At 50.6% G+C, this 14,169-nt stretch overlaps 1 protein-coding gene across 5 annotated transcripts in view; it reads left to right on the forward strand.

Annotated features, from left to right (window-relative positions):
- Window positions 1-4,050, forward strand: part of FUBP3 (far upstream element binding protein 3) — a 47,981-nt gene extending 43,931 nt beyond the window's left edge. For 3 of the 5 annotated variants that reach the window (XM_006205420.3, XM_072960293.1, XM_015240246.3), the window contains 3 exons: window positions 282-353; window positions 1,615-1,742; window positions 2,708-4,050. In XM_006205420.3, coding sequence (XP_006205482.1) covers window positions 282-353; window positions 1,615-1,742; window positions 2,708-2,716 — 209 coding nt within the window. In that variant the 3' untranslated portion in view covers window positions 2,717-4,050. The remainder of the gene's footprint in view (window positions 1-281; window positions 354-1,614; window positions 1,743-2,707) is intronic. The other 2 variants (XM_015240247.3, XM_072960294.1) reach the window with 1 other exon arrangement.
- Window positions 4,051-14,169: the final 10,119 nt, after the last annotated feature.

Here is a 14,169-nt window from a genome sequence, read left to right on the forward strand (position 1 = left end):
GTTGAGGCTCTTCCCGCTAGTTGCCCTTCTGGGGCGGCAGTCTGCCTGGCCAGCTCATGGGGGCTTGGTTTCACCCTCCCCCGTCACTCTGGGCGGAGGCCCTCCTGGGTGTGGACCTGTTGGCTCCCCAAGCCGGCCTGCTGCCTTCTCCCTCCCAGGCCACAGTGTCTGGAGCAGCCCCCGGGGCGAGTGAGTGAGTGCAGAGCAGGGCCTGGAGTCTGCTGGGCTGGGGGCCGGGCCGGCAGCCCGAAGGCCTGACTGCTTTTGTGTTCTTCGCACAGGCCAGCAGAGCCAGCCGCAGAGCAGCCAGCCCGACTACAGCAAGGCCTGGGAAGACTATTACAAAAAACAGAGTGAGTGCGTTGGCCTTCCTGACAGCAGGTCCCCAGTCACAGAGCCCCCAAGCCTGTAGACTTAATTATCTGTGCTTCCTTGTCACCTTTTTTCTTTACCACTTTCCCTGTGTGACTCCCATCTCAGTGTCTCCCCCCGTCCCCCTGCCGTGTGTCTGTCAGGGGAGACACACTCATTATTGTCCTCTCTCCTCCGTCTTCTCCCTCTTCTGGACTCCACAGGGCCTGGAAGTGGGCTTGGCACCTAGACTTGGGGACAGTCCCAGCCTTAAAACTGCTTGGTCAGGACTTAGACCAGCTGGGAGTCCTGTTCCACTGTCTTGCTGTCTTGCCACTGCCTGGCTGTTTCTGCCACTTCAGGACAGGTGAAAAGGAAGGAGGTGGTGAAACTCAGAGGAAGAGGTCTGGAGTGGCAGTGGGCGCTGAGGTGTATGTTTGTCTTCCATAGAAAGCTCTTTTTCTTAACTCTGCCAGTTTTCCTAATTTAACCAGTCTTTTTAAAAAGAGAAGAAGGAAACCTAACAACAACCACCAAACAACAACAAAAAAACCCCAAGTGAATCATTTAAAATTAGCGCTAAGCCCTCTGTCTGCGTTCCAGAACCGCTGAGCCAGAGTACAGGGTGTTGCTGGAAGAGCCGGCTCACGTGTCTTGAGTCGGAAGGATGTCACTTGCTGGCTGGAAGAGCTCAGCTCAAAGGCTGTCAAAGCAATGTTCACCCTGGTGTTTGCGATCATAACCAGGTGGAGAGTCCATCTTGGGGCCAGGGCGAGGGTCGGGGGGTCATCGTCACCGGCAGCACCTGGTGAAAGTCCCCATGGCCAGTTTTCCGGCCCCCCTTGGGGCAGGACACCCTGCGCAGGCGCACACACAAGCCAGCACTCCCTCTCTCTCTCTCTCTCCCCGCCTCCCCTCTCCATTCTCTCTCCCTCTTGCCTGGGGCACCGACTGGGAGCAGGCAGGGAGCAGGCAGGGCGGCAGACACTCGGAGAAGTGACTGAAAAGAGGAGACACGTGAAAGTCCTGTAGGAGGGGAGCAGGGCCCAGCGAGGGAGGGCCAGCAGCGCTTCCTGCGGCGAGCGTTTGGGCAGACCACCGCTCTAGCGTCTGGCCGATGTCCCGAGGGAGAGCTTGTGCGCCGGGCCCTTGTTCCAGACGCTCCGAGTGTCTGGGAAGGGACCCCTCCCGGCTCACAGTGTCCTTTGCCTCCCACAAGTGGATCCCTGCTCCCGATAACCCATTCTTCCCTTTGTCGATCAGGTCACGCCGCCGGCGCCGCTCCTCAGGCCAGCTCGCCACCGGACTACACGATGGCCTGGGCGGAGTACTACAGACAGCAGGTCGCTTTCTACGGGCAGACGCTGGGGCAAGCTCAGGCCCACGGCCAGGTCCGTAGCCCGTTAGTGACACTGCTGCCACCGCCCAGCCAGCAACCCCCCCAGGCCTCTGTGCACACTTGATGCCAGGGCAAGGGCACCAGGCCCCCGGGCTGTGGAGGGACAGCTTGATCCTGGCCCGCTCAGCACAGCCCCCCGGCCCCCCGCCCCCCAGGGAGAGCAAGGCTGAGCCAGGTGGGAGCAGAAGTGGTTGGGCAGCCCCTCCAAGGAAGTGCCTGATCATCCCTCATATCCGGACCCCCGATCAAGTGCCGAGAGGCACTCAGTTTCTCCCCCTGGACCTGAGTCCCCAACAACAAATGGGAGTGCCGCGCCTAGCTGGCCCCGGGCAGCATGGCACTGCGAGTGGGCTGTGGCGGCCGCTCCCCGGCACTGTCCTTGAAGAGGGCAGTGTGGCCAGGCTGTCACACTTGCCCTCAGCCAGTGGTGAGGGGCGGCAGGAGCGGGGTTGGGTCCTGGAGACCTCTCCAGTCAGGCGCCGAGGACGGGTTTACGAATGCAGGGAAGAAGGCTGAGAGCTACCGCAGGCCGTGTTTCAGATGACCTGATGCCAGTCAGGTCCCTACAGACAGCCCGAAGCCAGTCGGTCACCTCGCTGCCAGATTGACCCTCTGTGCCTGGGCCCGGTGGGAACGGGTGCCAGGCCTGGGGGTGACAGAGGAGAAGTGTCACTCGCTCCCCTCTCCCGCTCAGCATCCCTGTGGAAGGAGACACCCCAGAGCCTCCTGTGCAAGAGAGGTTTTGCCCAGGCCAGACCCCATGAAGTGGTGCCAGGAAGGTGCTGGTGGGGGGGGGTGCGTGTGCGTGCGCATGCAAGAGCACGTGTGAACGCCTGTCGTGGGGCCAGGGGGAGAGGATGACGTGTTACCTCACTGCAGACAAAGCCCCAGATGCAAGACCAGCACTTGAGAGCCTGCCACCCACCAGACTGACTCCTCTCCCCCTTCCTTCTGCAGGAACAGTAGGACGGTGACCCTCCGCTCCTTTGCCCCTGAGATCATCATGAGCAAAACCTATTTGTAACAGGTTTTTAGATTTGCAAATTTTCTGATGAAGAACTTTTGTTCTGTGAAACACTATATTTAGATTAACAGAATTTTTCTAAAAATCGGGAAAATTAGTTACTAAAAATTGCTGATAATCTTTGTTTCATTATTTTTGTTTGTTACTTCAAGTGTGTAAGCTCTGGGATTCTTTCTGGAGCAATACCTGCAAATTCAGGCACCAGAATGTGCCTCAGAGCAGTGACATTTCAACATGGTGTGTTTTTGTTCTGTTTTGTTTTGTTTTGTTTTGTTTTGCGTGTCTTTTTATTTACAGTTTTTTCTGTTGCAACAGAAAGTGGCTTGGAAGTCTTAGGTGGTTTGTAACAAATTTCTTTTAAAAATTTTTTGAACAGTATTTAAATATTCTTAAATGTGTAAATTCATTAAATGTTTTACTTCTAATTTCTTGTATCTTGGCTGTCTGGTTTTATTGCATTTTTTAAAAAACTGAACTATTATGTATTGTAATTAATTATGTGAATTCTGAATTGAGACAGATAATTGTATTGCTGTCCACCAGGGATCGGGAGGGGGCATTTTATAGGGTTTGTATAATTTCTAGAGTTCTAAAGGGGTAATAATATAAAAGTGTGTTCGTGTGTTTAGCAGACGTTTTGTAATGTCTCCATTACCAGTTGCAATTGTGTATCTAAGACCTCCAAGCTTGTTTTAAAAACAAAACGAAAAACCTTTCTCTATTCTCTCAGAATATAAATACTGTTATTTTTAATATTAAAAATAAATTCAGTATAACTTTTAACAAACACTGTGGAACATTAAACCGCATAAAAATGTAGTAACTATTTTTTAATTCCAAGGTGTTTTTGCTTTTTTCTTTTAAATATTTTCTTAATATTTGTCAGATTAACTAGATGAATAAGTAGTATTAACCACAATATGAATTAAATAATTTTGATTTAATAAAAGGGATATGATTTCCAGTGTTTACTGCAGTGTATCTTGTACAGATAACATGTATTTTTAAAGGAAAGAAAAACGGAATTGAAGCTATTTTTTCCTGCATCTTTCGATTGACCTGAGGGACATTCCGTTTGAGATGTACTGAAGTTAGAGTTTCTGAGGTTTTTTTCTCCTTGTTTTCCTTATAGTGCTTGAAATGTCTAACTATTAAAAAAGGCAATTGGAAAATGTTATGCATGATGTTTTAAAAAAAAAGTTCTTTTTATTTGACTGACAATTCATTTTACACTCTACGTAATAAAATTTCCACAAGGCATCTTGTGGGCCAAGTATTTGCAGTCTGTTTGCTTTCTGTCCACGTGTCCCCCCGCCGCCCTCACCGGCCGCCACCACCTGAGCCTGGCTCGCAGGTTCCCGGCCCCTCGCCCTGCGCTGCCCCGGCCCCACCTAGTTGGAGCGCCACCAGCTACGTCGTCATCATTAAGCTAATTTTCTTTGAATGGCTTCGTAGAGTCTGACAGTTTGTCTTGAGAGCCTTGGTTACCATTCGTCGCTCTCACCTGTCACATCTACGTGTCTCTTGATGTGGGTGCGACACCAAGAAGTCAATACCGAGCTTCCTGGCACAGAGGTGTTGTCATCGTAAGCGGAGCTGGAAGATTCATTGAAGGGAGTCCCGGTGAAGCGGTGGGGATCGGCGCACTTTCCTGTCCCTGAGTCAGCTCGGCCCCCACGCTGGGGCGCACCCAGCCCGGCAGTCCGGTCTCGGCCTGATGGGCCGGGTGCGCGGCTGCTGCTTCTGTCCCGGGTCTACTGCAGCTGCCCGCGGCCGCGCCTGCCCGGAGCGGGTGCTTGTCCTCTCAGCCCCAGCCCCGCCGTGCTCACCGGCTGGCTGGAAGCACCGGACAGAGCCAGCAAATGTGCTCGTTTTGTTGTTTTCATTAAGGAGACCAAAAGAGGGTGTCCTTACCCATGGGCTGACACCACTGAGGGTCCTGTGGTTTGGGGACACACGGGGACAGTGTGGGCCCTGGACTGGAGGGTCATTGAGTAAAGGAGATGAGACTTCGACTCCTTTTTCTCCTGTTTGCTTTCCCGTTGATGGAAGCAACTGGCTTCGAACACAACGCTCTACTTCAACACGGGCCTGTGCCCTGCCTTCGCCGCCAGCTGTCCGTGTGGGTCATCCGGTTAGACACAGTGCTGCCGACAGGACCCCGTGTAGAACGCTCCTTCTGGCTGCTCGTGCTCGTGTGCTTGCAGCTCTGGTCCTGTTTCTTTTTTCTACCCCGGGCTCTTAGAGGAGAGGAAAAGAGCATCTGTGGCTCCTTCAGGCCAGAATGGGGTGTGGAGAGCAGCCCATCTGCAGCCGTCCCGAGGCCTGGTGAGAGCCGGAAGACAAGAGGGAGACGTGGCATCTTTAACTACACCTCTAGAGAATCGAGTTTGACGTTGAGAAATTGAATAGTAAAAGCCACTTGGAAAGAAGGAGGGGGTTGAGCAAGAGAAGGGCATAAACGCTGATGATGGAAGGGGAATTAGGGAGAGGGCATTACAGAGAAGACTTCCTTCTAATTCATCTTCCAAGCTCTGTGCCAAAACAGCATTTGGCATGGTTCACAGGGAGCGATTGTGTGATAATGAACCCTAAGGTGTCCCTTAATTGAAGACTGAGCATTGCGGTTTGTGCCAAGAGTCATAAATGGTGCAGGCTTGCGGGAGGGTGCATTTTCTTAAATGTATCGGTAAGTACAGATTAGCGCTTGTCCCCAGTGAAATGCCCATACTATAAATTATGGAAATCTCTCTCTCTCTCTCTCTCTGATGCAACCTTTTACTGAGGGCGGTGGGGCGGGGAGGCGGGGTGCAATACAGCAGGAGGCAGGGGGGAAAGTTTGCAAGCATATGAAATTTGGCCTCTCATTAACATGGCGCCCACGGAAGATGGTTTCATCAGCAGTCTGGTGTCCTGGAAGGCTAAAGTGCTTGAAATGTACCAGGTCCAGCGATTGTGCTCCATTAAGAAAGCTGCATGGTCATCACTGAAAGGACAGCTGTGTGTTTGGGGAGGCGGGGGAGCGGGGCGAGTGCCCAGTCTGTCTTCAGAACTCTTGCCCCGCCTCCCACACTCCGCTGCACATGCACACTTGGTCTCTGCTGACTGCCCAGGGTCAGCATCCAAGAACCAGCTGGGCTGTTCCCAACCCACCCAAGAGTTTGGGGATGGGGAGGTCTCTAGCCAATGTGCTCCTGTCAACACCCCCAGCCTCTCCTCAGGTGGGAGGTGCAGTCTTTCCAGGGTCCCTGCCAAGTAGCGACCATCCACCATGTCCTGCAGCCCCCGCCGTCGGGTTGGCTGGGGTACAGGTGGCGTGTGGCAGGGCTTGGTCCAAGAGGGAGTTTGGACACCGTGGGGCCTCAGCTCCTAGCTAGCTGGCTATGGCTGCACTGTTTCCCGAGCCCCACTTCGGGCCCACTGGGGCCCAGCTGGGGTTTTTAAGATGGGCTAATGCAAATGGTCCTGATAGACTCTTCGAGATTAATGGCCAGAAAGTGGCTTGACACTCAATTCCGCAGGGGGTGCTGGTCCTGGGGCCGCATCCTGGGTGGGGCGGATGGGGAAGTGAAGATGCCCTGAAGCAGTGAGGATCGCCTGCTGGCCTTTGTCTGGGGGGCCTTTTAGTAACATCTACAAAGAAAGTTCTGGCCCTTTCCAGGCATCTCCTTTGCTGAGGAGCTCCACACTAGGGAAAAAGGCAGATCTGTTCTTCCCATTTTACAGATGAGGGCTCAGAGTCAGAAGCTAAGCCAACTGCCCTTGTCCTCACAAGCATGTGGAGCCGGTTCTGTGCCAAACTCTATGCTAGGGCTTCAGTCCAGAGCATCATGATTGCCCACAGGGAGCTCATGGTCACAGAGCAGGGACACTGCTGTCACCACCTAGTGAGACAGTCGACAGGATGAAGAAACAGCCCTAAAAGTTAGCACTGCTTGCCAACCACAGGCCAGTCCCCTGTAAGTGCATCGCAGTCAATCATTCTCTGATTCCGTATCTGCAAATTCACCTGCTCACTAAAATGTATTTATAACCTTAAAATCAATGCTCACTACACTTCTGTGGTCATTCCTAGCAAAAAAAAAAAAAAAAAAAGTTGCCTGATGCACGTGTTCGTAGCTGAAGTGAACCAGGCAACCATCTGTCCCAGCTCATCCCCTAAGCCAGGCTAGCTTCCTGCAGTCTATTTAGTGCCATATATTTTGCATTTTGATGATTTCTCTTGGTGCTTTTGCAGTTAAAAGGGCCCCTAAGTGTAGTGCCGTCTAATGATGTGCAGTATGGAGATATGCAGGCGTTAGATAAGCTTTATTCAAGCATCAGTGCTAGTGCTGTTGGCCATGAGTTCAATGTTCAGGAACCAACCATATGTCTTAAATAAGGTATCTTTGAACAGAAACACAGTTATGTGCTGATTGGTTGGTGAAAATGCAGTGACCCCGCACTTCCCCCAGGAGTGAGGGGTCGGTATTCACTGATCAGAGAACTGACTACATCTTACTTTCCTGGGAGAGCCCCACTGTTCTAGGGGTGCCCTTTAGAGATGAGCAAACAGGTTTTAATAGTTCTTGCCAGAATCATACCACGGTTATGTAGGTGACAGAGCAGGGCTCGGACCTCAGTTTGACTGTGAAACCTGCCCACTTTGCCACTCCGACAGAACAGGACGTGTGCGAGGGAATCAGCTCATTGACCCCTGAAGTCCAGGCAGCTAAGTCAGCAGGAAAGAACAGCCCCCGAGAGGCAGGCAAGGCAACTCTGGGAGGAACCAGGACCCCCCTCCCACACACACAGAAGTGTGGGTGACGACTTGGGCCAGCTGCTGGGCGGGTCGAGGCTGCTCCATATTGGCCCACGAGATGACATTTAAGGAAGCCCTTCTCAAGTACATCAAAAAGGAATGTGTGAGCCTTTGTTCTCTCTGGCATCAGATTCTCTAATCTCGACTTTTCTTGGCCCCTGAGCAGGGACCTGAGCTCCCCACCTGTTGCAGCTGTCCCTTACTTCCAGCCGCTCTGCTGCATTCAGACCAAGGCCCCCAAATCCAATACCTTCCATTCACTGAAGGGCAGTCAGGTGCACGCAGCTGCAGCTCTGTGTTTGACAGAGGAATAACGATAAAGTTTGGGTGCAAACAGGACAGGGATCATGGGTTTGTCCTGGGGTTTGACGTTATGCCACTAGGTCACCCGTCTGAGTATATTTACCAAAAGTTTCTTCCCTTCCTCTGTCAAGGGGAGACAGCTTCCTGCGAGGACATCCAGAGATCTGGCCTGTGTTCCCTGCTTGAATGGCTCACTTGCCCTGTGACTAGAGCAGATCACATCTCTTCATCTCCGTTGCCCTTCCCTGGGAGCTGTACCACACCAGTGGTTTCCTTATTGTGTCAGGCTTCCACAGCTGTTTGATTCAAATTCTAATAAAATCCATTAAATGTATTGAAACATTTTCCCTTATAATTTTTGTAAAACGTCATGCACTCAAGCACGTCGTATGCTGGATTTCCATTTTTTTCAATCTGCTGGACTACCTTTTTGCCGATTACAGCCCTATCTTAATTATTATACCTTTGTAACGAGTCCTCCAGCTTTCTTGGTCTTCAAGGCTGCCCTGGCTATTCTCAACCCTTTGCATTTCCATATAAATTGTAGAATCAGTTTACCAATCCCCTATTCCCCACAAAAATGATTTTCAAGCTGCTGGGATTTTTGACTGGAATTGCACTGAATCTATGAGAAGGATCGACAACCTAACGATACTGTCTTCCAATCCATGAACATACTACATCCCTATCTCTTCTTTTGCGTAGTTCTTGGATTTCTCTCTAAACTTTAGTACTACTCAGTATAGAGGTCTTGTGCGTCTTTCCATTGATTCCTGGGTTTTTGCTGATCTGCTGTTCTCAAAAAAAAAAAGGCATTTCTTAAATTTCATTTTTAATCTCTTTGTTGATAGTTATAGAAATATAATTTATTCTTACACATTGACCTTGATTCCAATGACCTTACTTAAATTCCTATTAATTCTTGTAACTTGTACATTCGTTTGGCTTTCCTGTGTTCAGAATCATGTCATTTACAAATAATGATGGTGCCTTTTGAGGGGGGGTTCCAGTCCTTATGCTGTTTGTTTCTTTTTATTACTTCATTGCAGTGACCAAGACTGCCAGTATGTTGTTGACAGAAAGTAGTCAGAGTGGCCATCCTGGTCTTGTTTGCCATCTGAGGGAACAATTTCAATAATTCACTATCAGCTGTGTTCATTGTACATACCTTTTATCAGGTAAGGAAATTTCCTTCTGTTTCTAGTTTGCCAAAAATTTTATCATGAACAGTTGTTGAATCTTTCCAAGGCTTTTTCTGCATCTACAAATATCATCACATAATTTTTCTCCTTTTTAATTTTAACATAGTGAATCACATAGATTGATTTTCAAATGTTAAACCAACCTTGCATTCCTAGAATAAACTTCACTTGGTCGTAAAGTATTATCTATCCTTCTTGTATGTCATTGGATTGATTTGGTTTTTTTGTTTAGGATTTTTGCATGTGCTTTCATGAGAACAGTCGACCTATAATTTATACCAAAATGTAACCCACTGGAGACCTGCAACATGTCCACCCATGCTCCTGGCTTAACTCATTTCCATCTGGGTGTGCCACCACTGTTCACACTCCTGATGAAGAATGTTTTCACTCTGGGCTGGTCTTCGAATTCAAGCCTACAGTTACCTGCTCCAGCAAGATCGTATCCAAACGTTCATTACTCAGTTTATTACTGACTTCTGTGATCAGTTAAATCCAGGAAGACTCCAGCAAGCAGATCATCTCACCATGGCCAGGAGTCCTTGTGCAATTACCACTCACAACTAATGTTGCTGGAGCACCAGCCATACTCGAGCTTTGGCCCTGGATAAAGCAAAGCCACTTTTTCCCTCCCTGAGCTCACCATCCAGGAGAGGGGCACCCTTGCCCCTGGCAGTGGTTACTTAACAACTCAACCTTGAAACCAAAAGTTCTTTCTGCACCTTCTCTTTGAATCTTCTGAATTGGTTTTATTAAAGATAACAAGGTAAGCAGTTCAAATACTGTTGTCATGATCAACTGGTTATTTGTCTGAATCAGGGTCATACCCACACTGTGCAACCAATTCAGAAATAATATGGATGTTGTGGCTACTTTGTCCCCAAACTCCTTCTTTGGAATCTATCATCAGCCTCACTGCTGTCATGGATTAACTAGCAAGTAAATATGTAAACTTGAACTCAGTGGATGTACTGGGGATTGAATCCAGGACCTCGTGCATGCTAAGCACACACTCTACCACTGCTGCACCCTTCCTCCAACAGCTGGTTTTCTAAATTAGCTTCCTTCATAAGATTTTGTATGAAGAAAGCATTTCACTGCTCACCAAGCATTTGAAGCCCCCCACCCCCATCGTCTGGGGTGGAAAAGTGCAGTTTTTCACTTCATAGTGGGGACAGAGAACCAGCGCAGAACCGGAAACGATGGGCCAGTGGCTCCGAGCACCCCTTTCATGAGAGCTGTGGGGAAGAAGAGGACATTCCGACCAGCTGGAGAACAAGGAGGTGGGGCTTTTGTCCTTGAAATTACATGGAGAAGAATTCTGCCACTCCAGCTGACATCTCATGGCATGGCCTGCACACCATGGTAGTGCCTGGCTTGCTCAAGAAGCATCGGCACCTTGAGGGTGACACCAGCTGGGTCCCCTTCAGCCTCTCAGTGCTCGGAGAGGACTGGCTCAGTGCAGGTTCTCAATAGATGCTGGCTGGACTAAATAACCTTTAATGAAAGTCTCCAGGACTGTAAGCTACTAGGGTCGGGCTGACATCGGAGAACATGACACTCCCTTGCTCAATGCTTCAAGCTCCAGGTCCAGCCTAGCACACTGTGGACATATGTTTAACATTTGCATAATAAAATAAATACATGATGATCTGAGGTGTCCAGAAGCCTCCAGAATAAATACAACTTGTGACTCACTGGACAGATGGAGCTGCACATTTTCCCTTCGTTGTAACTACACTTTTTTAACTGGTCTTCAGATGAGTTTGTCTTCCCTGACTGTCCAAAGTCTGCCTCTGGACAAAGAAGAGGGGAGAGGTGGAAGTGTGTAAATGAATCTAAAATAAGAACTCTCCAGCCAGCCCCATTTAACACCCATTTTCTGACACCTCCAGATTCCCAAGGATCGGGCTTGCCTGGGGGCACTGGGATATGATGGTACAACCCCGAGGGCTTGCTTCTCTGGTTATAGAGAAGGCAGAGGGGCCCAGGCTTGGAGGACACGCATGACTCTCACACAGCCTACGTTTCCTCCACTGTAAAGTGGGGTGAATGTCGGGACACCTCTTGCCAAGATGCTGTATGAGCTGTTGACAGTCTTGTGTGCATGTGCTTAACCCAGCACAGCACAGAGGCAAAAAGAGCTCTCGAAGTCCTGGAGCATCACCACTTCCTCCTCTGTGCTGTTGACAGTTTGGGAGCTAGGACAGCAATGGAGATAAATGTGCGGCAGGAGAGGCATCTCTCTGTGGACGGGATACTGACTGGAGGCAGGGAGGCCCAGGGAGTCTGAGGCCCTGATTAGGGCCAGTGGGAGAGAAAGAAAGGGCTTGAGCAGGCCTGGCCCCCAGCACTGGGTCCCTCCGGCTTAGGCTGTCCCACTGGCTGTGTCTATTCAGGTGGGAGCATCTGTGGCTGGGCCTCAGCCTCTCTTCCCACATCCTGTCTGGGCCCCAGGGTTCAGAGGTTCTGGGACACCCTTGCTTGTTGGCTGTGCCAGCTTGACAGGGGCTGGAGGTCCCCAGATGCCACTCTGCCAGGACACAGAGGCTTCCCTCCTGCCGCCCAGAGAAAGTAAGCAAGTCCAGAGGCCTCTTTGTCCTTCGAGCTAATTCATACCATCATGCCTCCATCCACCCCTGTCATTCTTTCACTGAGCATCCAGTGTGTGTCAGGCCCCAGAGCTGACCCTGGAGACCAAGGAAGATTCAGGCAAGGTCCCTGCCCTCGAGCACTTCCCAGTCCAATCACCCAGCTGCTGGATGGGGCAGAAGGGACCACGGGGTTCATCTCCACACACTTCAAACCTAGTTCCTCCACAGCAAGTGAAAGCTGCTTCCCTGACCAGTGGAACAGCCTCTTAGGATTAGCAGACAGTGCACGGGTACGCCTGTCACTGTTCCTCTGGCCTCAGCAGCCCAAACCAGGAGGCTGTACAGAACAGTGGTAAAGGCCCAGCCCTGGGAGCAGGTTGTCTGAGTTTGAGTGTCAGCTCTGCTATTTGCTCACTGTGTGTGATGAGCATGTCAATGAAATTGCCCCCTTCTCATTTGCCTGTGATGGCAGGACTACAGCAGCCATCTTGTGACCATGAGAACAGAGGGACACTCAGGCCTTAAGTGACTAAGCCAAGGCCCACAGATGCCGACTTACCTCTACAATCTTTTATGTGAGAAAATAAACCCCTTGCTATATACAGCAAGCCTCTGAGGTCAAGTCCACTGTTGCTTGGGGCAGAAGTGTTCCTGAGTAAGACACTTAGCTTCTCTGTGGCTATTTTCCCTCTGGTAAATGGGTAATCATAGCAGCTACCCCAGTCAGTATGTTGGGGTGAGAATCAATTGAGAAAATCTATGTGAAGTAATTAAAAGTACTGATACTTAGTGAGTGCCCAGCAAATGTTAACTATTTTATTAATGTTGTTGTTTTCATTCCAACCAGTTTTTGAGACATGGACCAGACCATAGACTCCCTAGCATACTGGTCAACATCTTTAGCATACGGTTTTCAATGTCCCTTTGTAGGCCATATTTGGTACTCAGTTTCCTACTTTCATTTTTTCCCCAAATTTCAAGCATGGCCACATGTTACTTTTAAATATAATAAAGTTGCTAATGTTTTCCATATATCAAGTACATTCTCTGTCCTGTGAGATTTTCATGCATGATGTCTTTTATCTCTCAAGAAAGCCCTCCGAATGAAGGTTCTAATGTTATTCCCATTGTACAGATGAAGAAACTGAGGCTCAGAGATGGGAAGTGAGTGCTTTGAGTCGAAGACAGCACCTGCTGGAGTCAGGACTGAACTCATCCTCAGGTCTCTGGGGCCTGGAGTCTTGTCTGATGGGCCCAAAGGACCCATCCATGTGGGGCCAAGTGACAATATCAGGAATGACAGCCACAGTCATCCCTTCAGTGTGCGTTCACTCACCAGGCACATCAGGCTTTATGAGACAGGCAGGGTGATTGTTCCCTCTTTACAGATGAGCTCGAAGCCACTTGGACAGAATCTTCAGAACCAAAGAGGTGTCAAAGCCACCAGGCTCGTCTGGGAGAGGCTGCCACCACCTCTGGCCCCACCAGAGTGTACCCCCACCCTGGGAAGCTGGGGGAGAAAACAAGGACTCTGCCTGCCTTGGTCACCTGGGTGCCCCTAAGGCCTTGTACAGAGCTTGACACACATAGGCTCTCAATAAATATTTGTGGAACAAAGGAATGACCAGGGCCTCTGGGATTCCCTATGAGGCAGGAGATGGTGTGGAAGTCAGGTGGGGGCGGCTCGGAGCAGCACCTTTAGGGCACAACTCCCTGCCCCAACCCCTCTGCTCTGGGGACATCCCAGGTGGAAGGTGAGCAGGTGCAAGGGCCAGGAGATGGTGGAGGAAGTCCAGCACGCTGAGTACGCATGGTGGGAAGGACCTCTGGAGAAAGAAGGGGCTGTGAAAGAGTCAAGGATGGTTCCTTCTGGTTGCCCCTAGACTCCCTGGAGGGGCAGAAAGTTGGTAAGGATGAGGGGCCAGGCCAGAGGACCTGGAAAAAGATGGGCAGGGAGGGGCACCACCCACCTTCCACCTACCCCACGCACCTCATTCTCTCTTCATCCTTCCTGCCTGCTTTTCTCCGCAGCCCCCCCCCATGCCCCATCTCTGTGTCTGAGTCACCTTCATTCCTCCCCTTCCTGCCTCTCTGCCATTGCTCTCTCAAAAGTCTCCTCAAGCCTCAGTCTCTTTTGGAGTCCCTGCCTCCACTTCCTTCATTTCTCTATGTCCTTGTGTCTCCAAGTCTCAGACTGATTTTTATCTGGATCCTTCCATCTCGGCGCGTCTTTGCCTCAGTCTCCCTCTGTCCCCGCCCTCACTCTGCCCCCAGAAGCCCGTGCCTTCTCTCCAGCGATGCCGCCTCTCTCTCTCCTGGAGTTCCAGCTTCCCCCGGTGTCTCATCCCTCCGTCCCGCCGCATTGATTAGCCAGGACTTCGGCGCTGGCATCGCTGGGGGCCGGGACGTGGGCAATGCGGGGGAAGGTTCCTGGAGGCGCCGGGGAGGGGGCCCCTGGGCCCCTGAGCCCAGAGAGACTCGCGTGCCAGTCACCT

The sequence above is a fragment of the Vicugna pacos genome, chromosome 4 (assembly GCF_048564905.1).
Source record: "Vicugna pacos chromosome 4, VicPac4, whole genome shotgun sequence".
In the NCBI taxonomy this organism is placed as follows: Eukaryota; Metazoa; Chordata; class Mammalia; order Artiodactyla; family Camelidae; genus Vicugna; species Vicugna pacos.